Source organism: Oculina patagonica, chromosome 2 (assembly GCF_052425735.1).
Source record: "Oculina patagonica isolate OP01 chromosome 2, crgOcupat, whole genome shotgun sequence".
NCBI lineage: Eukaryota > Metazoa > Cnidaria > Anthozoa > Scleractinia > Oculinidae > Oculina > Oculina patagonica.
The window spans coordinates 21,315,752-21,342,877 of NC_135759.1; the positions used below are offsets into that span (position 1 = coordinate 21,315,752).

The 27,126-nt window shown below is 39.6% G+C and overlaps 3 protein-coding genes, 1 long non-coding RNA gene and 1 pseudogene across 4 annotated transcripts in view; 3 read left to right on the forward strand and 2 right to left on the reverse strand.

Annotated features, from left to right (window-relative positions):
• The window catches only part of LOC144643579 (protein D3-like), a 217,454-nt gene that overhangs the window by 52,321 nt on the left and 138,007 nt on the right, over nt 1-27,126 (forward strand). The window lies entirely within an intron of this gene.
• LOC144641846 (uncharacterized) lies at nt 3,853-6,657 on the reverse strand. The gene is made up of 3 exons (XR_013568639.1): nt 6,589-6,657; nt 6,380-6,495; nt 3,853-4,846 (listed from the first exon to the last, which is right to left on the reverse strand). It is a non-coding gene; the product is annotated as an uncharacterized LOC144641846 (long non-coding RNA).
• Nucleotides 8,102-17,853, reverse strand: LOC144643451 (uncharacterized). Its single transcript, XM_078502707.1, has 3 exons — nt 17,646-17,853; nt 10,679-14,589; nt 8,102-9,753 (listed from the first exon to the last, which is right to left on the reverse strand). The coding sequence occupies exons 1-3, from the start codon at nt 17,676-17,678 to the stop codon at nt 9,243-9,245; spliced, it is 4,455 nt and encodes a 1,484-aa protein (XP_078358833.1). The 5' UTR covers nt 17,679-17,853; the 3' UTR covers nt 8,102-9,242.
• On the forward strand, nt 18,021-22,408 carry LOC144643452 (uncharacterized). The gene is made up of 3 exons (XM_078502708.1): nt 18,021-18,144; nt 20,089-20,241; nt 20,778-22,408. Exons 1-3 carry the CDS (start codon nt 18,120-18,122, stop codon nt 20,924-20,926), a joined length of 327 nt encoding a protein of 108 aa, XP_078358834.1. The 5' UTR covers nt 18,021-18,119; the 3' UTR covers nt 20,927-22,408.
• Nucleotides 18,948-19,067, forward strand: LOC144644951 (5S ribosomal RNA; annotated as a pseudogene).

The following is a 27,126-nucleotide window of genomic DNA, read 5'->3' on the forward strand; positions in this document are numbered from 1 at the left end:
TTCAACGGCTGCAGAAAGTAGAACTAAGTTCCGACTTTCTTCAGCCGCTAAAACGACCTGTATCGCAAGAAAATTGTCCGTTGCACTTTATGCTACACAGCACAATGTTTCACACGACGCACTTGTCACGCCGCCTTCGAGAATTTTGCGGGACTAGTTGCATGAAAGATTTCACCATATAACAGGACTACAAACCAAGTTCTGCTTTTACAAAAACCACCACCAAAACTAACAATGTCTGCCCAAAACCTCTCACTATACCTCTACTGGGTTTTTACCGTCGCATTTACAAGTTACAAACTGAACTTAGTTGCTCAAGAAGTCGAGTTTTAAAGTAACTTTGTCCTTCTCGTATTCAAATTTTGCGAACTAAAACCTGTCACACAACGCCTGTACATAAGCGTGATTAAAATTAAGAGTGTTTATCTCCGCGTGTCACGCTGAATTTGAACTAAACGCACAAATCAAGACCAAGACTTAAAAAAGGAAACCATCAAACTCCAAACAGATTTTGTCATTGTCTTTAAGGCTGCGCTAAAATAGAAAAATTGAAGATAAAATATAACTTTGCAGCAGCGAAAAATCTGCTTAATTCCTACGCGCTTGAACAAGCCGAGAATTTACGTAACTGTGCTTGGTAACTCATTGCTATTCCTTGAAAATAAGCAACAAATACCGAGATAAAATGTAAACACAAATGCAAATTCGATAAAAAAGCGTTAAATTGCGCTTTGGCATTCTATCTGACAATGACAATTCTGTTTGACGTTTAAAAGTTTGCCTCAAAAAAAAAAAACGTAATCCGAGAAACTAATCTGCAAGCTGAGCAACTAAGCACATTTTGTACCTTACAAATACAACAATGGAATGACAGAGGTATCAAACACAAAGACGCATTACAAATGAGATTATGACAACACTGACTCGAGAATAAATGCAAATTTTAGTTAGTCGGTAATCTTAAATTTGCAAAGAATTTAACGAATTTTACAGTATTTCCTGAAAATCGGCAAATATAAAACCAAATATTAAATGAAGAGAATAGACCCTTTTTTAATTAATGCGTCTTTCTGTTTAACAAAGTTCTAGAGCAGACAATGCTTTTCAGTGGTGATTTCCTTGTAACCCTATTACTAACAGTACAGTGGCCCATATTCGTTCCAACAGAACATAAAACCGAAATAGAAGGTATTAACAACTTTAGATTTTCTTGGGTTAACAACAAGTTTTAATTGTAAATCTCATTCCTTACATACTTATCCCTTCAGCAAAAACTTGGAGTATTGTGATCAAAATTTTGAAGAAATAAAAAAAAAATCTCTTTATTTTTGAGCTTTAGAAATTCGAAAAAAATCATACCAGTAATTCATTTTAATAAAATTGCACATTTTCAAAGTAATCTCTTCAATGCAACTTTTTGAGATTTGGCATTAATCAAGCATTTCAAAATGTCCCAATAGCACTACTGAATGGCAACATGGAATCGATTTTTTATTTTCTGCATTTTATCAATAGTTCATTGAAATAAATTCATAAAATATTTTTTTTTGTTTTTTTTTTTAAAAAAAAAAAAAAAAAAAAACATAATCAAAGTAAAGCCAATTTAGTAGAAAAAATATCTTAAGATGTATTGGAATAGTACAGTGAAAACAACCATTTTACTCGCTGCATTCCATCAGTAAATCATATCAATACTTCCACATTGGCTAGTGACATGTGAAAAAACTTCCTATCCACTCATGAATTAGCTCAAAACATTATTACCCATTTTTTACCTCACTGAGGCAAAATTTCAAAACATATCTTTGTCTAATTCATGCTGAAGGGATAAGTGTTAAGCAATAGAATTGTTTGGTGTAGTTAATTTGTACACATGGGCCACTGTATAGTAACTACAAGTACCACAGACATGCACAGCATACGGAAGTCAAAATTTAAACTACCGTATGTCACATGTAAACAGTAAAAAAAGTTTTTTTTATCAATTTGTTGAAAGTGGATAATACCTTTGAGAAGCATGTGAATCTTAGAAACAGATGTTTGAAGAAAAATATTAGTCGCTGCTTGCCGAAATATTTTATAGAAAAAATAGAAACAAGCCACAGAATTAGTAAAACAGTTTTTTCAGTGCTTATAAATTTTATTTTGTTGTCAACTGAGACAATCACACTTGAAATAAATCAGTCACTACTGACTAGATTTGCATTGATGATGAATCATAAATTTGCCAGTTTCTCAATTTCATGTATTAATTTAAAAAATTCTACTAGTAGTGACTTTGTTTAGTTTTTACATTCAGCACTGCGGGCTCAATGGCAAAGTTTTCGTCATCAACATGTTGATTAATTCACAAGTTCAAGAAAGAAAATTTGTTGTTGTTTTGAAACAGTTAATAAAAGGATAGTATTTTTTTTTAACCTTAAATTGTTTGAAAAAATCTTTTTCTACATCATTACAAAAATTAAGTTTTTCAAAAAATATGTAACAGGAATGATTGGAAATAATTTTTACGTTATCTTCCTCCAAAAGTGTTTTCAAAATAAGAATTACTGTATTTCCTCAACTTACCCCCTCCCCCTTCATGAAGCCCCCACTCCACCCCACCCACTTGTGTTTTCCTATTATTCAAAACCCTTCTCAGGCATAAAACTATCAGTAAGCCCCCTCCCAACCCCCACCAAAATGAAAACATTTTCTTCAACTACATGTTATGTACATGTATGTACAAAAATTGAAGAAAGGCAAAGTATTTTATTGACAGAAAACACCAATCAGGCATAGAAATATAAATACCCACAAATGCAATATTTTACCCATGGAAAAATAGTTTCAATCTGAATAGCGGGAGTCTGTGTTGACAGTGAATAACAGTCAGAACTTTGAAATGCAAAATTCTCAAAAATTCCTGGCTATGAAGACCCCACCCCACCCCACCCCATGCCATTCTATTTTCCATCTATGATTTAAACCGTAGGTATTGTGCTGGTGTGGTGAATGTACTCATAATGATTTGATGATTTGATGATTTGATTTAACACCTCCTTCTATTAAGGGGGTCTTGAAGGGGGTTTATAAAATCCCATTTCCCAGGTTATTGTTTTCCCAATTTTTGAAATTCCAGTCCCAGTTTTATTGTTTCTTTGTTTGGGATTCCCAGTCCCAGTGACCTAAATCCCATTTTCCCAGTAAACATTTGCCCAAATCCCAGTTCCCATTTTACCTCTTCAGGCCCGTAAGCACCTCCTTTCTTATAAGTGCCCACCTTGAATGTGTTTTTGTTTTGTAAGCCCACTGCCACACATAGACTATTTATATATTTTTATCCATGGAAAAGGTGGGGGGCGGAGGGTGTTTCAAGTTATTATCACTCCGGTTTTCTATTAAAACCCTTATATCAAGTACCCCCCTCTCCAATCCGATTTTTTATATATTGAACTCGTGACATCCAAACAGTAGTGGGTGATTGTGTTGACAGGACTGTCAGTTCAGTTATTAAAATGAAATTTAATATAAGACCCCCTTCAGAGGACAAACTTATTAATAAGCCCTTCCAATACACTTTTTCTTATCTACAGAACTCCCCATCTTAGATTGGTATAGTATAACATGTAATTGTGTTGAAAGCTAATACAAATTAGTAGAATTTTTCTTATGTTCACATAACCTTTATTTGGAAACGTTTTAATAAGTCTCCTTTCCTTTCACCTTGCACATATCTCCTTTTTTACCCACAGAAATTGCAGTTTCAATCTGTAGTGGTGCTTAAATAAATATGTGACCCTTTCAGGCATTAATATTAAGCCCTAACCTTAAATTTTATATAAAAAACTTTCCCTTTGCATGACCAAAAATGAATATGTCCCTCGCCAGCTTGTAAGAGGAAATACAGTAATGAGGAAGAATACAACCAAAAATGAAGGTGTTATCCACTTTCAAGATGTCCTTAAAATTTCATTGCATAACAAGCCAAGACATTTGAAAAAAAAAAAACTACTTGTAAAAAAACATGTCTGTGATACTTTAGATCTAAAGCAGAACTTGGCTTACATCATAAAGTGCAATGATCAATTCAAAACTTCATTAACCTGGACAAACCCAAGAAATTTCCTGTAAATTCCAGTTGGTGTGTGTGAGAGAGAGGGTCAAAGGGAGGGGTTTGAACCAAAAACTCTGTGCCGAAAGAGAAAAAAGAACTCTCTAGTTGCCACCCACAAAGAAACAAATTCCGGGACTTTCGCCCCGACATTGACCAGAAAATAATTTTTAGCATTAAGTTTAGCTTAATATTAAAACTGATTGTTCAGTTATGGTCAATTTCAAGCCTCAGCATTTGTCAAATTTGTGTTGGAGATGTTTGAAGTTGAGGTCATGCTTTGTTGAGGTCATGAATATGTTTTTTGTAATGCGCAGATTGACATGAAGTTGTTAGAGTTTGTTGTGAGGCATTAATAATTTGTTCAATATCTAAGTGTACCATCTTCCTAGGGTAATGTTGAGAGTAGTTTGTACTCTGGGTTAATTTATACATAAATTGTGAAGAGTCCCGGTCAGCCTAATCTGTGTTTTTCTGTACATGTATGTACAAAATCTACAATGTAGTTATAGGTTCAATAGGTTGGTGTTTTGTACCTAGAATTTGATGGTTTTAATTCGGGCTATTATCTTGGGGGATCCTACAGGGGTGTCCAAGGGGGATTCCCTTGAGGGATCCAGGTTAAGTTTTGATTTGATCAATGCATAAGAACACAAGTTGTTTACCTGGGTCCTGGATTGCAATAAAATCATCAATAAGCTAATGGATGATATTCTCTTCTCTTGTCCTGTCACGGTAGCTTGTCTTCACCTGCTAAAAAGGAGAGATTGAAAAAATTAGACAAATCTATAGATGGCTAGTGTGGTGAAATAAAGTTATCATATTGGTTCAAAGATCATTGGGCCTGCTCAGTGTCCTTGTGTTGGTATCTTGGGTAAGCCACTCATCAGGGCCTCATCAAAAGAGCCCGGTTGACCAGGCTGCAGGGCTCAAAATAAGGGCTGGTTAACGGACAATGTCCGGTCAAGATGACAATTTGTCCAGACTAAGTTTCAGTTTGCCGGTCTTTTTGACCGATCACGCACATGGCTTTTAAAATAATAACTGATGACCAGAAGGGCATTAATTAAGAAGTGATCTACAGCGATCTAATTGGGGATTTGCCCTGTTTCTGCCTCCTGTTGCAAGATTTTTTTGTTTCTTTTTTTAAATGTAAATTTGTTCGACAAAGAAAATAAACTATTCAACTATACTAAACTAAACAGTATTTCATAAAAATTGCAGCCAAAACAGTAAAGATATAGCAGGTGGGTTTATGCCACACAAACAAAGACTATCTAACGAACAGCAAAAACGAGTGGTAGTTTTAAAGTGCTATTTTCAATCTTTTGACCAGTCAGAAACGACACATGACCGAGCTAAAATCTGTTTGGCTGGACAACATGACCGGTAACTATCCGAAAATTATTTTGAGCCCTAGGGCTGGCCCAGTTACCGAGATCTTGCCTCATTCCTATTTCGTTTTTAAAAATTTTGATGTGTTCATATGAGAAGGCATGCCAGCCAGGTTACTGAGAACTTGGTTGCAGAAACCGAGATCTCTGCAACCAGAATGGAATTTTCCCATATGAGCACTCTAGCCCGGTTTACACGATGAATGTTTTTTAGAGAAATAAGCTTCGCTTTCACAACTGGACAGTCAAAAAGGCATTATTTTGCCTTGTATGTATTTCCACTTTAGAAGTATGCGAATTTGCTTTATTTGTAAAGTTGCAAGTGTTGTTTAAGCTACGATAGTCGTGAATGAAACAACTTTATGTGTCGCTATTTTGGTTTCATCTCTTGAATTTTATCCCAGTCAATCATGCTGAAATTTTCCATATGAACAGACAACAAGAATTTTCCCGGTAAACGAGACAACCCGTTTAATTACTGTGCTCATATGAAGAGGCCCTCACACAGTCGGTCATCCAATTCATATCATTCACTCACCACATCTATGAACTCACTCCCTCATTGAAACCTGGGGCAGGGGGGGGGGTGTACCCCCCAAATACCTATACAGGGATGTGCCGCCCAACAGTCATGATTTTGGGCTACCAATCTAGAAGGGGAGATCCATCTTAAAAACGATTCCTAGAACAGGTTTGATATTTTGACTGTTAAAAATTGACCCGTTTCTAGAACGGCGGGGTCTCATTTCGAATGCAAATCCTTGCTAAAATGGGGTGCTACATGCTTGGTGTATACAGGCAACCAAAAGAGAGAAAACGCCTATCTACTAATAAAAGTTAACTCCTTAAGAATCAGATTTATACGAATTGGCCTTAGAAAATTAGAGCTCACCTGCTTGTAAAGTAAACCTGCACTTCTGTCTTCAAGTTGAATGATTCTCGTGCCAAAACTGCTCTTCAGCTCTTTGCAAAGAAATCAGCGACATGCAACAAACTTGAACTTTTAACCTGAACATCAACATTAGACAACATGATAAATAGAAAATCATACCCTATGAACAAAAGTGACAACGAAACAAGGAAACATGTAAAATTAAGAACCTTTTTAACGTTTTTTCGCTCCACGTTTTGCAGTTCAATCCAGTTCAATAACATGCCGGGCAAATCTTTCTTACAAAGAATGCTGGGAAGTCTCGCGTAGCTCGCGCGTTATCCACGCGAGTTCGTGGCATAATGAATCAAATCAAACGACTGACAATAGCCTGCGAGAGCAGACGCATTTCCGGCCGTCGCTTCTCTCCGCCGAGAGATGGCGGAGAGAAGCGACGGCCGGAAATGCGTCTGCTCTCGCAGGCTAGACTGACAACGACTGCGTAGCAGGCGCCTGTGTAGTTTTTGAACGCGCGTTTGGTAAACGTAAAAGGCGCAAGACGGCCCTCTCTCTTTTTCCTCGCGTGGCCACCTCTAGCCTTTCGAGTTTTCCAAATACATGACCAAAACTATAAAGGCGCCTGCTTTCCGTTCAAGGTTAGTCATGTCCTACGTCAAGTTGTTTTGCTCCCTAAATTGCGGTTTTTTAATCTGCTGTCGTGGATTACAAGCTACATATGACCGAAACAATAGTCGATACATTTTGATAAGGTATGTCGTGGACTTACTAATGTTTTGATTCTGAATTTGAGCAGTAGATAAGTTTATTGATATTTTCTTTCACCAAATTTCCTAAAAGGCGGAGTTTTGCTGCCAGTTTCACTAACTGATTAACGACCCCCATTAACTTTGACTAAAATCATACTCAGTTTTCTTGTTATAGCGGACACGCTCAGGGCGTCGTTTTGTGCCCGTAATAGCAAGAGTCCGTAATAGCGGGGTGTCGGCAAGGCGAGAGTTGACTGTAATTATTTTTTAAAAAAACGATAATATTTGGGATACTTGTGGGAGGCGAGGTGGCCTAATGGTTAGCGCGCTCGACTCCGAGTCGAACGACCCGGGTTCGAGGCCTGGCCGGGGCGCTGCGTTGTGTTCTTGGGCAAGACACTTTACTCTCACAGTGCCTCTCTCCACCCAGGTGTATAAATGGGTACCGGCGAATTTACTGCTGGGGGGTAACCCTGCGATGGACTAGCATCCCATCCAGGGGGGAGTAGCAATACTCCTAGTCGCTTAATGCTACGGAAACCGGGATAAGCTCCGGCTGTATGAGCCTCATGGCTCGGACACAGACTTTACCTCCTTTTTATTTGGGATACTTACTTATAATGTCATTTATAACTTGTTGCCTCATATTTTCATAACGATCTCATCGCAATTAGTGGGGCATCCAGACGATGAAAGGTGGGGGCCCTTTTTGTGTGTACACCCAAAAAAATTAACGTGGGGATATTACACTAGTCACTTGATGCAATAGACACCAGCGACAAGTGCTGGCGTGCTGGGCCTTGGGCCGCTAGGCTTTATCTTACCTAACGAACGATTGTCTAACAACAACATACAAGTCTCATTCGCGGTAAGTGGTCGCCCTCTCTTAGGCGGTCACTCATCAAATTTCCGGAAATCGCTCCCCATATTAGACCTTAATTACCCTACATACATTTAAGTTGACGCGGACACCGTTTCGACTTCCCAATTGAATAATTTTATTGTATTTTATTTCTATTAAACGGCCAACTACTTAAATTACAATGCGATATTTTGGCACGACAATGAGCAAAGCATATCCAGTTTTACCAGTGTATTGCGGCCCTAATTGACAGGAAATAATAGAGTTCTTACGCTTCATGTAAAATGTGATAGCAAATGTGGTTTGCAACAACGGCTGCATTGCGGTAAACAGGCAGGTATGAAGTTCCTTGAACATGCATTTACTTAATTTTTCTTAATCACATTTTGCGTTGCCGTTGTTGTTTACAGCAAAATGTAGTTCATGAGACCAGTTTTTTCATTATAATTTCTAGTTATTTTTTTCATATTCTATGCTAAATTTCTGGGCACTGCGAGTAAGCCGTAAACCTCCTGAAAGATGCATGGCCATTCCCAGGGGGTGACCGCTAAATAAAGGTTTGACTTTAAAAATATATAAAATGCTAATCTGTAAAATATAAACGTTGTTCCTGGTTTACTATGTTGTCCAAAATCTTACTTCTTATGCAGTCGTCTAAAAAGGTTGATGCCTGATTCCTTTATAGGGGCTTTGTCGCGGATTTTACCAGATTTTTGAAGAGCCAAAATTTATATTTGTGTCGCAGGAAATCTAAAAATAATGGTCTATTTTTATTAAAATTGCTATATTAGAGCAGTGAAACTGTCAACGAGCGTCTTTGGCTACGGATGGCTCGGTTGGAAATGGATTGCAACTTGAAAAAGTAAGGCTTAGGGCCTGTTTACATGATTCCGGAATGACTTTCATTCCGGAACGAGTTTCGTTCCGGAATGAAAGTCATTCCGGAATCATGTAAACAGGCCCTTACCTTTCAAGTTGTTTCCGCGCGTCTTCAAAAAAATCGATTTTTATAGCCGTAGCCTGATTTCTATCCGCAAATTAAGGTTATATCTTCCTTTGGATGCTCAAAGATGTTTTTAAGTTAAGTTAGGTTAAGTTGCCTACCACTAACTTCAGAAGAGTTTCAAAACAAATCTGCTAAATACTCGTGACATAGCTCCTTTAAGTTTTGAGCAAAATGAAGAACACATTCAATGACTGACAAGAAGTTTCTATAAGCTGTTTGTAAAGTCAAGTGAAGGAAATTACTCTCCCATCATTGTTTATTCAAGATGCGTCTTTCCTCAATACACTGCTCAGCTTCCTGGTGACCGAACAATTTAGCACACCCAGCCGGGGTAAACCCTTCGTTGTTGACTGGATCCAAATCTGCTCCATTATCCAGCAACAGGCGAACTACTCTTATGTGGCCAGAGCCTGCAGACACGTGCAGCGGAGTATTTCCACTAGCATCAAGCGCATTGACATCACTGCCTACATCAAGTAAGACACGCACGATTTCTGTCTTGCCAAGTGCAGCCGCTGTGTGAAGAGCAATACTGCCTTCAGAATCTCTTGACTTCACACTCGCTCCGTTTTCAAGAAACAGAAGAACCATGAGCACATCACTGAAGGCTGAAGCCAGATGGAGAGGAGTGCTTCCTTCATTGTCTCTAGCCTCTACATCAGCTCCTCTTTCAACGAGTATACGAGCAGTGGGCTTTTGATCAAAAACTGCGCAGATGTGAAGCGCAGTGCAGCCTTTTGCGTCTCTGGCCTCGAGATTGCTGTAAATAAACCATAATAAGGATAATTAAAAATAATCACAGGTAGAAGTATTATGTACCTGTAATTAAGGAAATTCATCGCACATTTACGAAAAAAAACAGGCTCAAGTGCTCAGCTTTAACTTTTACGTCTTTTCAAGCAAAACTATCCAAAGGAATCAAAGCGAACACAACTGTTCTAAATATCAAGTCTCCCTTATTTTTGAACGTAAATAAATTGGAGATATTCTATTTAAAGAGAAGTTTTTTTTTCACAGTGGTGCTCAGTTGTGGAACAGCTTTCCTCTAGGTGGCAAGCGACTTCCTTATGTGATTTTAAGGCAGAGTTGAGTCACCACAGTTTTTAAGTAAGTTTTTAAACAAGGCCTCCAAGAAAAGCAGCATCTATTGTTCTGAATTTTTATTTCTATACTTCTTGTTAGGTAGTCTGTTATTTAATAATAGGTTTCAAAAAGGTTGATGAAAATACCGTGTGAAAATAAAGTTATCATATCGTATCGTATCGTATCAGTCTCTTTAACCGCCGCCTAGTTAGCAGAGCTTAGTTGGTAGAGCGCCGGACTGCTGTGCGACCGGACCAACACTCAGGGTCTTAAAATAACTGAGGAGAATGTGCTGCCTTTGTAATTACATCTGCAAATGGTTAGACATTCTAGTCTTCTCGGAAAAGGGCGAAGGTCCCCTCTCCTGTATCTTCAGTCTTATAACAGGGGACGTTAAAGAACCCACACACTATTCACAAAGAGTAGGGCACGAAGCTCCCGGTGCTGCAGTCTGGCCTCGTGTAGTAAATTACAGTACTTATGTGTACAGCGCATTTGAACATATACATATGAAAAATGCGCTACATAAATTCATTATCACTATTATCGCTTTAATCGCGTTAATAATCTAAGCAAAAGTTTAACACAGATTGGCGTCTTACCTTCCTTTATAAACCAGAACTGAGACAGCTTCTACCCTCCCTGAACAGCAGCCTACGTGCAGAGGTGTACTGCCTTTATAATCCACAGCTTCAGGGTCACTGCCATGCTTCAACAGAGCTTTTACCAAATACCTGTCATTAGCGTGCACGGCAAGATGAAGAGGGGTACAACCCAACTCGTCAACAGCATTAACTTGTCCCCCATGTTGAATGAGTTTTTCTACCATTCCATGATCACGAAAAAAACTCGCCATATGCAGGCATGTTCTTCCCTGTACATTAGTAGCAATTACGTCACTTCCGTTTTCAATGAGCAGGCTGGCAACGTCATCGTTGGCTCTTGCGACGGCTATTTGTAGAGGCGTGTTTCCTTGCTTGTCTCGGTAATGAACAGTTGATCCTGCCTTCAACAGAAGCCTTGCAGCACCGCTTGAGAACGTAGAGAACGCTGCTCGGTGAAGGGGAGTACAACCATCTGCATTCACTGCATTCACGTCTGCCCCATTTTTTAGTATCTGTTTCAGAAGGCTGAGACTAGGGAGCAGTATAGCAAAATGAAGGGCTGTGTTGCCATCTTTATCTGCTACTTGCACGTTACTTCCATGTTTCAGTAAAATCTTCGATCCTTCCTTGTTGTTTGCAGCAAGGCTGACTAATAATGGCGTCTGTCCTTTGTTATTAACAGCAGACAAGTCTGCTCCTTTATCAACAAGCCTTTGTATTGTCTCCGGACTTCCTCGCGCAGCTGCTCGATGTAGAGGTGTTTGTCCATTCTTGTCCCTTGCCTCCATGTCCAATCCGTGGTTTTGCAGATTGTCCAACGTAGCGACGCCATTAGACGCTGCAGCGAAATGGAGAGTCGTTCGACCAGTTACCGCATCGACGGCGTGTTTGTCACCTCCATTCTCAAGATACGTTTCCAGAACGTTCCATTCCACACTCCAGAGGAAACGGGATTCGATCATTGCTCCAAAAGTAGTATTCCCACTAAAATCTTTTGCATTGACGTCGCATCCATGAAGAATAAGAAATTCGATTAGTTCTCTGCGTCCGCTTCTTACTGCCAGATACAGGACAGTTCTCCCTTTGTTGTCAACAGTTCTCACATCGCTCCCATTTTGGACCAAAACTTCGGCAGCATCAAACTGGCCTCTTGCAGCAGCAAAGTGCAATGGAAGCCAGCCCATTTTATCGGCTAAATGTACGTCGGCACCATGCTGAATCAACAGCTCAAGGGCACTTCTGTGGCCCTCGTATGCAGCTGCATGGAGAGGGGTGCGATTTTCCCTGTCCAAGGCGCCAACGTTTGCACCTTGCTGAAGGAGCCACTCAATGCAAGCATCGTGACCAGACGTTGCGGCAAAATGTAAAGGCGTCTCTTTATTGACGTCTGGTAAATTTACATCAGCTCCATATTGTAAAAGGAGATCGCAGCATTCCCTTGAAGCATACTTTACATAATGAAGTGGAGATCTCCCAAACTCGTCAGTGTCGTTCACAGAGCTTCCATGATCCAACAATGTTTGGACAATGTTGCTTGCATCAGTGTCTGTGCCTCCATAACGAAAAAATTCGACAGCAATAATAATAGGAGTCTTCCCCTGTTTGTCCTTGGTATGGACACTGCTTCCCTGTTTTAGTAATAATTGAACCATAGGCAAATCACAACAACCTGCTGCCTCAGCAAGTGGTGTACGACCAAGTGCGTTGATGACTTCCAATTCAACGCCATGCTCCAACAACACCTGGGCTGCATGGACACTATTTGAAGTTGCAGCTATATGCAAGGGCGTGGTCTCTTCTTCATCACCTTTAATCTTCGGATCAGCACCGTACTGAAGTAACATCTGGACCAGTTTACCATTGTTGTTTTGTGTAGCAAGGTGAAGGGGAGAGTAAGAATAGAGATTCTTAACGTTTGTTTCACAATCGAGTTCAAGAAAAAGCTCAGCAACTTTGTCATAATTCATTGAACAAGCTATCTGAAGAGGCGTTTCAAATCTGGAATTTCTGATATTAATATCAGCACCATGCGTAAGAAGAAGCTTTGTAATTTCCATGGCACGAGCGCGTGGTGCGAGCTGAAGAATACAAGAAAGAGCAGTGTCGCCTGACATGTTCCTTTCATTTACATCAACACCCTTCTCTAGAAGAAGCGGTATCGAATCATAGTCTTCACGATAAACTGCTGAGGTCAGCAACGTTTCACCATCTTCCAGTTTCTTGAAGGTAAACTCCTTATCGGAAAGTAGTTGAAGAACTTCATGGGAACAACGTTTAGCTGCAAGCTCTGCAAGAGAGTTCTTTTCACTATCCGAGTTAGAAGTATCAGCTCCTCGTTTTATCAGAAGTTTAGCTACTTCGCTCTGACCCGCTCTCAAGGCACAATACAAGGGGGAGGTGTGCTCCCTTCCGTTGCGGAACCATGTATATTCATCTTCGTCTTCCTCGCTGTCTTCACCGTCGCTGTCCCTGTGATCACCACAACTGACTTTTCCACTCTTTCTTTTTGTGGCATTATTGCCATCGATGTTAGCTCCTTGGTCTAAGAGAAACGCGACCGTATCACAATGTCCGGCACCAGCCGCTTGGATCAGAGGTGTTTCGCCGTATCTGTTGACTTCATTAATGGCCTCTGATAAACCTCTGTGAAGGAGAAGTTGCAGTACATCAGTCAGCCCTAGTGCAGCAGCTACTTGAAACAAATCCTCTTCGACAAGGTAAGGGTTGTCGGTGTTAACTACTAGCTTCAAATCGCATTCTCTTTCAATCAAAACCTTAGAGGCAGCAGCATGGCCTCCATAAACAGCAAAGTACAAAGCTGAGCAACCAGAAACATCTCGTGTGTTAATATCAGCGCCTTGATTTAAAAGATAGGTGATTGTGTCAACTTGCCCCTTGACGGCAGAGGCCTGCAATGGTGTCCTACCGTAGGAGTTCCTTGCATGAACGTCAGCTCCTTGCTCAACAAGAAACTTGACTAACTCTAGATGAGAGGTTAAATGCAGAAGTGTATCTCCTTCTGACGTCTTAGTTAATATGTTCCCATTTTTTTCAAGAATAAATTTGATTACATCCGTTTGGTCTCCCTCAGCTGCATAATGTAAAGGCAACCGACCTTCCTCGTCGCCTCTACCTAAATTCCCACCATTCTTTAGCAACAAATGAATAATTTGCATGTGGCCTTTCTGCGCAGCTAACATCAGTGGAGTCACACCGAAATAATTGACTTTCTTTGCATCAGCACCGTGCTCTAGAAGAAGACGTACAGCCTCTGTGTGACCGTGTTCAGCAGCCAGGAACAATGTCGATGTTTGCTCGTAACTTTCTTTTGAAACATTAGAGCCAAGCTCTATTAAGCGTAGAATATTTCTTATTTTTCCACCCATTGCAGCATGATGCAGTGCAGTGTATCCCGAAGCATCCTGCATCTCTAAAGACGCACCTCTTTCAGCAAGAAACTCTACAACGTCTTCTTCATTAAACCTGGCTGCCAACATCAGAGGTGTCTCTCTATCCGCACACAGGTCAGGTGACAGAGAATCAACATGCTCGCCACAATCAAGTAACCTATGAAGATGCTCTACGTGTCCCTTTTTTGCAGCCAAATGTAGAAGGGACTGAGATTGGAAATGCTTTGTAACTTTTTCAACAAAGCTGCTTATTTGCTTATGCTCTTCAGAGACTTGTTGTCGCAGAACAGTGTAGATTGATTTGCCAGCGAAATTGGCCGCATTGTGTCCAATCTTCAAACTAAAAGCTATGGCACTGTCAAGTTTGTCTGGACTATAGTTCAAGATTGCACTGACAATATCGACGTCTCCTTTGATGCAGGCTGACTGTAGACAGCTCAGACCTCTTTCCTTGTCAGGTGTGGTCAATAAATTAAAGGCCAAACTCTTCAAAGGCAGCTGAAAAATAGAAAAAAAAAATCCATGGTCTGAATAAAGCGCATCCTATTTATACTACCATCTAGAAGCTAGCCCAGAACTGACAGGAGTGGAGGTCCTTTGTTTCTGCCCTTCATGCCACTAGGCATAGCGGGCGGGCAGTCAGTCAGTCAGGGAGGGAGGGTGGGGGTGAGTGAGTGAGTGAGTGAGTGAGTAAGTGAGCATTCATTTATTCCAGTAGAGACAACAAAACAACAACAACAACAACATTAGGAATAAAATTCTCATCATAGTGGTGTCTTCATCCTGAAATATACATATGAACACATCTACAATCAACACTGAATTAAGCAGTGTATTGTAGGGGATCATACCTAAAGTTGATTTTGAAGTGTGACCACTTGAACCGGGCTAGCGAAGGAAAAATGGACTGATCACAGTATATTTTAAAACAATAGATGGCAACCTTTTTGATAAGTGTGTTCCAATGCAATTTGGTGAGTGTTTACAAAAAGTTATTGAGTGCATTTTCATACACTATTGATTTTTTCAAGACAGAAGGGTAGGGTTTGAAAAATTCTGCCTGTCTTTTTTAATTTGCAATAAAAATCTTATACCTACATAGCTCATGATCATACCTCTTTTGTAACTTTATTTCACAATACCTTTCTGACATGCCAGAGTATTGTCAGTTAATGCCTTTGGCTGAAAAATTGTCCTAGAAATTTCACGGTTGTCAACAAAGCTTTTCATCTAGGCCAACTGCTCTTTTTTGGACAATCTTTCAGCCTTGGTCATAATCCTCTGATACACAAGCTGCTTATGCATGGTTCGTTCATTTCTACCTGTTACCATCTTCCTTCCAGGGAATAACCCCAGGGATACCTATTGATGGTCAATTCTCCACCCCCAGGCATAAAGAAAGAGACAATTCCCCACCCTGGGACACCTTCTCGACCACAAATACATTATTTTCTGTACAAAAGCAAAACCAGACGTTTTGTCAAGAACTTAAACTCTTAAGAAAACCACTAAAGAAAATGCTAACCCGCACTTCCTACAAAAAAAAAAACAACAACAAGTATACAGCTAATGTCTTATTTTACATATGCACACGGTGGGCTCAGAACAAATTAAGGGCAGCATTTTCAAGTAGTTCTTTATGGCTTGGTTCATAAAAACACTGCACTGAGATCTGCATCCACATTTACAGCCATTTTACTGTATTGCATACTTATAATTGAAAACCAATCATTCGATTGAGTTTGGTAATCAAACATAATCAAACTCACAAAAAAACTTGGTCAATTGAGCAAAACTGAACGTTTGATTACTGAATCAAACGATGAATCAAACGATGAATCAATCAATCAAAATCGAAAGTTCAATTGTTGAACCACAGGCAGACCACCCTATGTGTTCGTGGTTAATTTATTGTTGTTGACATGAGACGAACAAAAGAAATTTTGAAATCTATAAGGGCTACTGAAATAAAGCTCTGGAAATTACATATATCTAAACTACATTTCGCTCTAAATATCTCAATTAAGTTTAATGACATGTTTATCGACTCAATTGCTGCATTTCTTCGCCTGCGCGGCCCTTTTAAGCGCCTTTTTAACTGATTTAGCCGGCCAAAGGCCGGTAAGAGAGAAAGAGGAGACAAGGCTTGCAAGTCAGCGGCCGCCAGCAGCGACCTACTCCACTTCAAACCGGAATTAACGCCAAACTACTGAAAATCTCGCCTGTCTGACGATGGCTATCGATCGGTGAGTTGTTGCTCTATCTCCTCGCCGAATTTTAGCTTCATCCCTCCAAAAGTTTCCGAGAAAATTCATGCTGAAATCATGCATACAGCTTTCTCAATATGATCGGTCGGCTAAATCAGTTAAAAAGGCGCTTAAAACGGCCCGCGCAGGCGAGGAAATGCAGCAATTGAGCCAATAAACGTTTCATTAAACTTTATTGAGATATTTTGAGCGAAATGAAGTTTAGATATGTAATTTCCAGAGCTTTATTTCAGTAGCCCTTATAGATTTCAAAATTTCTTTTGTTCGTCTCATGTCAACAACAATAATTTAACCACAAACACATAGGGTGGTCTGCCTGTGGTCGAACAGTCGACAATGGTACTCAATTGAACGTTTGATTACTAAACAGCCGACAACAGGTGATTCCAGAAAATTCAAATTTCAAATTCAAGATGGCAGATACATCAATGCACAAGACCTGGGATAAGGCATTTTGGAATTTTCGAAGGAAAGGCGGGGGCGGGGGGGGGGAGGTTAAAATGTTGATGCCGCCCATGGTAGGGTATGGATATTTTGTGGAATCACCCAATCGTACTCAATTGAACATTCGATTGCCGAACTCCTGTTTGTAGGGTGCACCATACCCGTGATTATTCCGAACAAAATTGAATTGGATTAAGTTCGATTGTGATCGATTGGTTCGAAAAATCAAACTCACAGCAAAATAGAAGTTCGATTTTGTTTGATTACCGAACCCAATCGCAGGATTGGTGTTTGACTGGGTGCGATTGATTTTTGGTTCAATTTCGTTCGATTGGATACGCCAGCTAACAGGTGAAATTGAACTGTGCAATAAAGGGGTTTATTTACTAAATGTTCTGTTCTAAATCACTGGAATAATTGACAAAAGGCAAGCACAACTGACTTGTCAAGTTCCCAGGAGGAACCCAGGGATCAGGGGCTGATTTTCCCTTATTTATATACAATATACATATTGTCAGCTGTATTAGTCTCCACCTCCTTGTTACAAAGCTACTGAAAAATCAGGCAACGTTATTTAAAACCCTCCCTGCACGCCGGAAATGAACAAACCCGGTTCAGAATCCAAACCCAAAACTGCTTTTCACAGGCCTTGTTTTGGCTGACAATGCGTGAAGTGTCCATTCTTTATAGGTCTTTTTATTCCAAAACATGCATGGCATTGGCATGCGTGCCTGAGTTCGCGATAGAGATAGTCTAGCTAGAGATCAAACTTCTCGATCGAGCTGAGACTAGCACAATGCGATAAGTTCTTAGCTACAAAATAGTGAATCATTCAAAACTTACTACTCGTCTTCCGCTGGAGTTGTTCATCATCATCTGTGATACACTTAACAAGCAACCTTGAAAATGAAAAGCAAGGACAGCAGAAAATTCCGGTTTATAGTCAGCATGAAAAGCAGCAAGTCAGCAGGTTTTCGTCCTGACCAGCGGTTGGGAAAGAAGAGCGGAAATTGTTTCTTAGCTCGTCACGAAATGTCTTCTTAAACAGCTCCTTAGTAGCTATCACAAATTTAATGACCTTCTTCACAATCATTCAGGTTTTGCCTCGTAGCGAGATAATAGAAGAAAGAAAATCACTGATCTGTGATCAGGGGCCCTGGGACACTTCACTTCCGTCAGGCCGTGCAACTTCCGGTTTCCAGAAATAGAGTCCGGCGAAGCCTGAGCACGAAAAAAGAATTTGTTTTGCAAACCTTGCTGAAAACTCAGCATCTTCTGAATTGAGGGCACCGACAGATCGCAAGAGATTGGTGAAAGATGACAATTCAGTACTTCATCAGCGGTATGTATTCCATATTCGTGGCATTTTAAACCAAGAAATCAGCCCTGTTATAGTAAAAAGTTCACCAAAAACATCAGACCGAATTGACGATTTCTTGATCGCAATTGGTAGCTGCGAAAATAAGTAACAGAATGTCTTCTTCTCTTTCTGGACAGTAATGAGAGTGGAGGGGAAAATGGAACAGAAATAGGGGACCACGAAGAAAGAATGGTGGAACGCACGGAGGAAGGGGAAACCAAAACGAGAATGAGAAACAAGGGGAATGGGGAAACGGAAGAGGAACGAGGAAGGGAAATCCACGCGGAAGGCGGAAAAACGAGGAGGACAAGGGGAACAAGTGACAACAACAAAAAAGAACTGCCCAGACATGAGGCAACAGGACGACGGGAAGGACCAAGACAGGGCGCCGGAAACAGACAGACAAGAGGGCAACGACGGAGCGACGGGGGCGGACGGACGGATTGGCTAATACCGAATTCTCGTCCCGCTCGAGACAATGAAACGTATAAAGTCGAAGTACGCTAGCCAAGCAGTTTGAAAAAAAACAAACAAAGGGCCTGGAATTTACTGCGTTCGTACTGAAAAATTAAAAAAGGAAACCCACAACAAAGGGTTTCCAGATGGTCCCCCATCCAAGTACTAACCCCACCTAACTTAACTTTGGCGATCAGATGAGAACCGCTGCTTTCCATGTAGTATCAGAAAAAGCGTGTAATTCAGCTTAAAACAGTAGAAATCCAGTTAAATCATCAGGTATTTGCGTTCTTTATTTACATGACTCTTGTAACTCTTTGCTTTGTCTGGGACTGCATGATACCACAAGGAAAGCACTGGTTCTCTTCTGATCCCCAAAGTTAAGCCCTGTTGGGCGGGGTTAGTACTTGGATGGGTGACCATCTGGAAACCCTTTGTTGTGTGTTTCCTTTTTTATTTTCTCAGTACGAACTCAGTAAATTTCAGGCCCTTTGGTTTTTTTTCGAACTGCTTGGCTAGCGTACTTCGACTTTATACGTTTCATTGTCTCGAGCGGGACAAGAATTCAGTAAATTAACGAAATCGTCAGTCACTCGATCACTCGAGTATCCTACTTCGAGATTGACGTCCTCGAAGGATTAAAAAGATATATAAAGGACCCTTCGTTATATGGGATATATTTACTGTTTACTGGTTTTCTACTGTAAACAAGTTGGTTTTTCTGTCACGGCAAAGTGCCTGAAATTCTTAGCCTCATTTATTAAAATCGCCGTCTGAGAAAGTTAGCAGTTATAATTTTACTTTTGTTCGTTTGTTTTTGTTGCTGTTGTTGCCTCTTTTTTTAATGTTTCACAATTCTGCGGTTTTAGAATATTCCGCCATTCCGCGTTTTAGGATATTCCATCATTCCGCGTTTTAGGATATTATTCCACCAAACCGCCGTGCCGTTCCCCCATTCCGCCATTCCACCGAATAGGGTCACCCGTATTTTATGCTAATTTGTGGTACAGTACAGGGTATTTTTTTTACCTGATTGATTGATTTAATTGATAACAGATTCATTGATTAATTAAAAATAATTTATTATTATTGATCACTCTTTAAGTCCATCACTTGACTATACCATATTTTCTTGATTAACGCGGGGTACCAAATAAACGCCGGGTCTCTGAGGTGGAGTTGAAAATAGGCCGCTCAATGTCTTTATTTGAGGTATAATTAGCTATACAGTGGGTATATTAGCCAGATACATTGTTGTCAAAATAATAAGTTAAATTCATTGCTTAATGAAAACCTGGCAGGAATAAACTGCACCAGTCAAATAAATGCCGGGTCCATAATAGTAATAGTAGGCATCTGCCAATCCCGTTGGATCAATGCCGGGTCCACCAGGCTAAGTTTAAAATAAACGACGGGGCATAATCAAGAAAAGACAGTAACTGATCAATTGATTGATTGATATTGATTTAGGTAAATGGCAAGGATACTTCATTGATAACAGATTTCCAGGAAACAGCAAGTCGAATATGGAGATTACTATGGAGTTTCAAAACAACCACCAATTTACTGCAACTGGGAGTGATGAGGTTGGGTCCTTCACTTTCAAGAATGGAAAGATAACAGGTGGAGGGCATATTATCTTTCCAAAAAAATGCCAAATATCCTTTAATTCTAACTAAACAGAGTATTACATTGTTGTTGGCCCAACAAGAACAAGACCAATTCACATTGTCACTTGGATTTTCTGTTAAATTGTGTGGTTCCAGAAAATATCCATACCCCACTCCCAGAAGGTCACTAGAAATTCCGAGAGTCAGGAGGGGTTCAAACAACCCAGAAATTTCCAAGGGGAGGGAGGGGGGTTACAGGCAGCTTCTTTTCCAGTGGGTGAAGAAACATTAAAAAAAATTAAAGCAATGTTCACACGATCATGAATCTGAAGCACGAAATACTTACGTAAGGTTGTGTAACATAAACATCACCCTTTTATAATAGTTTCAGTGCACTATTATAACAGTTATTTTTAACAACATTAGATCATTTTTTTTAAGATTCCATTAATGTTAATTTGTTTTGGACTTTGACATTCAAAGCCATGCTCATGATAGTGTCCCTCAAATGCTCATTTATCATTCTTGTGCTTTTAACTTTATTCTCAGATGGCAAAGTAGAGTTCCTAAAGGCATACGCTGGTCACAATGTGTGTTATGAGGGTGAAGCCAAAGGGACGCAAATGACAGGACAATGGTGGCTTGAGACTGCTCCTGATTGCAAGGGTGACTGGGCCATGTGGCCTGCCACGGCATAGCTAGCTAGCCTCCCTGAAAGAACAGTCAACCTCACCAATGTTGCTGACTTCGTTATTGTCTAATTGATTAGATGAAAACAGTCTGTCCCATTTAAAGAACTAAGTTTATGCTGTAAAAGTAAACATACAATGTATTGTTGTTAAAGATGATTTCCAGTCCGTACTGCGCAGACTCTGGTTTTGTTTACGTTTTTGTTTTGAATTCGTTGAAACGTTACACTTCGGTGACAGCATACATGACGTTTTTTAGTCCGCCATTACAGTTCGTTTCGTTCAAGAAGTTCCGATGAGCTAAAACGTCGGTTTGAAATAGCGTCAAGGTTCTTCTACTCGTTATTATTTGTTCTGCAAGGATATCTCGCGTTAATAATGAAGAAAAAGGTAAGTTTGTCGCGGAATTTTTAGTTTTGCTTGTAAACATTCCTTTCGTGTGGGCTCACATAAACATTGCAGCCGAGATTGCTCAGTACGGACTGGAATTCATCTTTAAAGAGCAAATGCTCACAAACCTTAATAGCAGATCTTGTGACTCCCAAAAGCCAAAAAGTATCAGAATTGCTTTGAAGCTGCTAAAAAAGTTTAGCTTCCAGCTTTTAACCTTAACTGTGTCATAATCAATAAGTCCATTTTTACACTTAACAAAAGAGAACTGCTTTGCCTGAATCTTATTTGTCTGGTCACTGTAGATTACAAAATTATAGAACTCAGTGATAAGCATCAAGGAAAACACATTGCTGATATTCAAAGCATCAATTTTCTCAATAAAATTCCAGTGTTAAAAAAGGAAATTTTAGGCATGAATTTGTTGCACATGTTCAACTTCTAGAGTTTGTATAAAGTGCAAAAATAAACATTAGTAAGATCACATTTTATTTTGCCACTATTGCACCATTTTACCATATAAGGGCAAAAGATCATGCAATGCGCGCGCTGCCCATATATGGTCAAAATGTCAACGTTATCTGTCATCCGTACATAACAGATATCCTGCGATATACGTAGGTTGCGAAGATTCGTCCGAAGTCTTTTAAAGCGCTACAAAATAACAGTTTTTCTAAGTGCAAAATGTGTTTCGTTGATGTTGAATAATAAAACAATTATCCTGCTCAATCTTGCGGAATATCGTCTGATTTTAGCCCACTCGGCCTACGGCCTCGTTGGCTAAGTATCAGGTGATATTCCACGCGATTTCGCAGAATAATTGTTGATTATCACACTGTAGAACAGGGCAAAAATACAGACGGACAAACTTACGGAATATGGACCCAAACTAAGTGGAAAAAATTGTGGAAGTAATAATTCCCCTATTCAATAGTTTAAAAATACGAGCTGACATTTTGCTCATTACTCATACAGGGCTTGGAAAAAACTAAACAACTTGCAAAATATCCACGTGCATTATATGTTAAACCATCAAATAATGTGTATTTTTTGCTTGCCAAATAACAACCACAGTGATTAATTAAAATATTCTTTATTTTACACATCTCTTGTATTATTTGCAACTAGTATTAATAATAATATTTAAAGGAGTTATCACAATCTACACAGCAACTTACATCATTCTATTTACAACATACCATGTTATGTAAAAATCAAAGGTCAAAATGATAGTTTACTGGATAAGTGAAAAACCCCAGAAGGAAACCATCACAAATCAAAATGGAACAAGGATGATTTAGATTGGTTTAAGTGTTTGAAATGCCTTCACAGCCTATGTACATTTAGTTATGTTGTACAAAATAAACTCTTTTCTTCCAGAGTAACTGTGTATTGTTCATGAAGCCAAACAATTCACTAACATTATTTGAATAAACCTGATTTTCAGATGGCCAAGGTGGATCGCTTTCCTTTTGCTTGACAGAGGGGAAGTGAAAGGGATATTATCGACCTCCAACATGAGAATCAGGTTACATTTAAATTGGCAAGCAAATTAATTTTGTTTAAGTTGTTAAAAAACCAAGAGTGAGCAGTCTGATTGTTTTAATTAGGATAACTACGCGGACGCGTGAACCGGCCGCCGATGCAATGGACACGGAGGCATCACGTGAGGGACGAACGGACCGCGCGCCACACCGGACGTGAAAGGGGAGATGGACAGCCCCACAATGATCTGACGTGTCGAATGAGCAGGACTGATCACTCGGTGAGCGCCTGTCCAGTGAGGGTGAGAGGCGGAAAGTGCTGACGGCGCAACCATGCGAGAAACATGCCATGTGAACCCAATAGATCATGCGGCCGCCGTGTCACGCTAGATGCAAGCGACGGTAGTAGCAGATTAGAAACAAAGTTATGCATGTTTGTTGGAAAAAACTGATTTGTTGATAGTTTTGTTTTTAAAAATGAAGTTTAGCAAATTATGATGCATGAGGAAACCACCTGCATGCTCCAAGGGCCTTCTGTAGATACATTAAATACAATAGAATGCACCTGTACAGCCAATTAGATTGAGCGAGTATTCCAATAGTCAGCCACTGCGTTATGCTAAAGTTAGCTAGAGAACCATGCACTTCACTTTTTACCAATTTATAAGAAGTCAGCACAATCAAAACAAACACAAACCGGTAATCACTTTCAAGAGGGTAGCAAAGGGGGTGTTGTCATCCCGTTTCACGCACAAATCTTAACCAAATTCACGTGTCACATATACTTGAAACTGGAGTTCATGAATTCACGTGTCTTTTCTAGCTATTTTTACGTGTCATGGTATACTTGTTGCCTGTTTTCACGCGTCACAGACTTATTTTTTTCCCTTTTCAAGTGTCACACATAAACCCTATGCTACCCTCTTTCAACACTGTGCTGGAAATCACTCTTTGCTATCACCTAACAAAGAAATCCCAGACACTTGGTGAAAGACAAAACCAACACACTGGACCTGTGTTTAAACTATATTTCTGTAATACAGGGACTAAATCTAGTAGGTCCCTAAAATTGTGCCACTCTGTATTCGACGAGGTTCAACTAAAGATTTTGTTAAATAAATATAAAAATGTGCACTGCTGTTTAATCGCTTCCCACATTTTGGTGTCAGTGAGGGATTATGCAGTAGACATACACAACTATGTAACTATATTCTAGTTTATAAATTTCTTTGTTATACTTCAGTTTAACTTCGTCATTAGCTGAAGCCAGTGCTATAGACATACTGATTGATATGTTGGTATCTTTGACTTGATGATTGGAACACTTTCCTGCAAGCAAATTTAAACCAAATAATTTTTAACAAAATGAATTCAGGCTTCTTTTCTAACTACTGGACAGGTATGCTACTTCTAAAGCCTGGTTTTCACTAGCGACGCAAGCGCAAGCACAAGCCCGATCACACAAAAAGGACAAATTTTGATCCTTGTGCTTGTGCTTGCTGCAAGCAGAATTAACACAAGCATCCAAATGCAATGCGCTTGTGCTTTTGCTTGACTCGAAGCCGTTTTCACGGAGAAACAAGAGCTGTTATCCTTGCACTTGTGCTTGCGTCGCTAGTGAAAACCAGGCTTAATCAATCAGGTTTGAGGTTTGTATCATAAGATCACATGTATGGAGCAAGTGTTTTCTGACTGATTTTTGGCTGAAGCACAAAGTGTAAAATATTAACCAATCACATGGATAATTTATGGAACTACACATGTATTGTAATTATTCTTAAATTCTCCCAACTGTTCTAATTTAATAATAAAAGCTCAGCAATGCTGGGCAAGCAAGATGGCATGTCAAACATCATTTAACAAGAAGCTCGCACAGCTAACACTGGGACAGGCAGCTTGACTACTTTAAAAAATTAAACTGATGGTGTGAAAGGTATGGCACAATTTAACACAGTCAAACCTGTGGAAAGGCAGTCATACCCAGTAATAAGGAAAAGCGGGCTGCAGTACTGTGCCAGAATGTTCCCATTGATATAATTTGACTTAGATGTTAATTCAGTCAACATACCCAGTCAGATTCTGCCTATAGTATGCACTGTAGACAATCTTTGATAACTAACTCAATACAATTTCGCTGATTTTTTTAAAAAAAAAAAAAACACATAACCAATTTCAAGAACTAGGATTGCCCCAGGGCCAGTTAAAAATATTAGCCCTACCTTTCCAACATTTTGTTCTAGTCTCTGTAATGCATGCAAGATTCTTTCTTTTTGTGTTTTGTCCATGAATCGTTTTGAAACCTGGAATAAATCAAAAAGATGCATCATTTCAGCTGGTTGCTAAACTATTCCTGCTAGCTTCACCCTTAAAGCTACAAGTCTCATGGTCAACATGCAAATTCCCCCAGGGGGTGACTCCCAAATGAAAGGGGCAAGGGTGTCGCTTAGGGGTGCAAACTTTAGATTTTTAATAATAATAATAATAATAATAATAATAAATATATTTTTATAGCGCCTATCCAGGCCTGCTCTAGGCGCTTTACAAATGTTTAAAAAAATATATATATATATATAATAAAATCAATAAAAATTTTGTTAAAATTAGCTGAATAAATCTTAAAATTAAAAATTTGCATTAAAAGTAATAAAAAGTAAAAATCGCTAAGAGTAATAAGTTTTAAAAAGAAGCGTTTTGAGTTTTGATTTAAAAGAACTTAAATTGTCACACGAGCGGATAAAAACAGGCAAACTGTTCCAAAGTTCAGGCGAGGAAACAGAAAAAGCTCGAGACCCATACGACTTGAGGTGGAATTTGACAGGGTTGAGACGTGAAGAGTGTGATGATCGGAGGGTTCTTGAAGGTTGGTAGTACGTTAGCAAATCTTGAATGTAGATAGGAGATTGTTGATGGAGAGCTTTGAAGGTAAGTAGCAGAATCTTGAATTTAATGCGTTCAGAAACAGGAAGCCAGTGTAGTTCTTTCAGTATTGGAGTGATGTGGTCGTATTTTCGGGAACAAGTGATAAGTCGAGCAGCGGCGTTCTGAACAGACTGGAGCTTTTTTAAAGCGTACTTCGGCACATTATACAAGAGAGAGTTGCAGTGGTCGAGTTTGGACGATACAAAAGCATGGACCAAGATCTCGGTTGTTTTCGTGGATAAGTATTTCCTTATACGGGAGATGTTGCGAAGATGATAAGAGGCAGATTTACAAATAGAACTGATATGTGGAAGCATAGTCATGGTTCTGTCAAATATCACACCGATGTTTCTGGCAAATTGAGATGGCTGAATTATATCTTGACCAAAACGGATTGGAGGTAGAGACTGCTGCGGATTGTGCTTCGAGTAAAGGTAGAGAAGTTCAGTTTTGTCCTTATTCAGTTTTAGCTTGTTAATAGACATCCACTTGTCAAGATCAGACAAACATTCCTCGATTTTTCCGATTGTATTGGTTAATTCGACATCGTTGTTTGTTGAAAAAGAGATATATAGCTGAGTATCGTCAGCGTAGAAGTGAAATTGCATTTCGTGATGTCGTAGAATGTCAGCCAGTGGTGCAGTATAAAGTAAGTACAGGATAGGCCCTAAGACCGAACCCTGGGGGACTCCACATTTGAGCTCATGAGACTGCGATTTAGTTCCATCGATTAAGGTAAATTGTGTACGGTTGGTAAGATATGAACGAAACCATTCAAGAGCAGTGCCACAGATTGAAAACTTGGAGTTCAGTCTTTTTAGCAGAATGTCGTGATCGACAGTGTCAAAAGCAGCAGATAGATCCAGTAGCAGGAGTATAACACAGTGACGATCGTCAATGTCACGCAAAATATCATTGTGTACACGTACAAGAGCAGTTTCACAGCTATGAAGTCGCTTATAGGCTGATTGTAGCGGTTCATTAAGTTGGTTGGTTTCCAGGTAGTCCTGAAGACGTACTGCAACAACTTTTTCGATCATTTTTGAAATGACCTTGAGATTTGAGATAGGCCTATAATTACTGAGAATTTCGTGATCCAGTGATGGTTTCTTGAGTAGTGGCAATAAGACGGCAGTTTTTAGAGAAATAGGCACATATCCAGATTCCAGGGACAAGTTTTGGCGTCGCTTAGGGTGTTCCAGGCAAAACGCCAATATTTTTAGCCATTTAGGTCTCATTTAGGGGTTGCACCCTAGTTATTCAGTATCTTTTAGGGTTGCAAATAGCTTGAGCCACACCCACATTGGTCTCGTTCAGGGTTCTTTTCAAAATTTCTGACTAGCATCCCCACCCCTTTGATATAGGAGTCCCCCCCGGGGGGCAAATTTCCCACATTTCTCATATTAAAATTTACAT

Coding starts and splice junctions, on each gene's coding strand:
- LOC144643451 (XM_078502707.1), bottom strand. CDS start 17,678: ATGATGATGAACAACTCCAGCGGAAGACGAGTA. Junction 14,590..17,645: donor ACTCCAGCGGAAGACGAGTA/GTAAGTTTTGAA, acceptor TCTATTTTTCAG/CTGCCTTTGAAGAGTTTGGC. Junction 9,754..10,678: donor GTTCTGGTTTATAAAGGAAG/GTAAGACGCCAA, acceptor GTTTATTTACAG/CAATCTCGAGGCCAGAGACG.
- LOC144643452 (XM_078502708.1), top strand. CDS start 18,120: ATGACAATTCAGTACTTCATCAGCG. Junction 18,145..20,088: donor AATTCAGTACTTCATCAGCG/GTATGTATTCCA, acceptor ATATTGATTTAG/GTAAATGGCAAGGATACTTC. Junction 20,242..20,777: donor CAAGAATGGAAAGATAACAG/GTGGAGGGCATA, acceptor CTTTATTCTCAG/ATGGCAAAGTAGAGTTCCTA.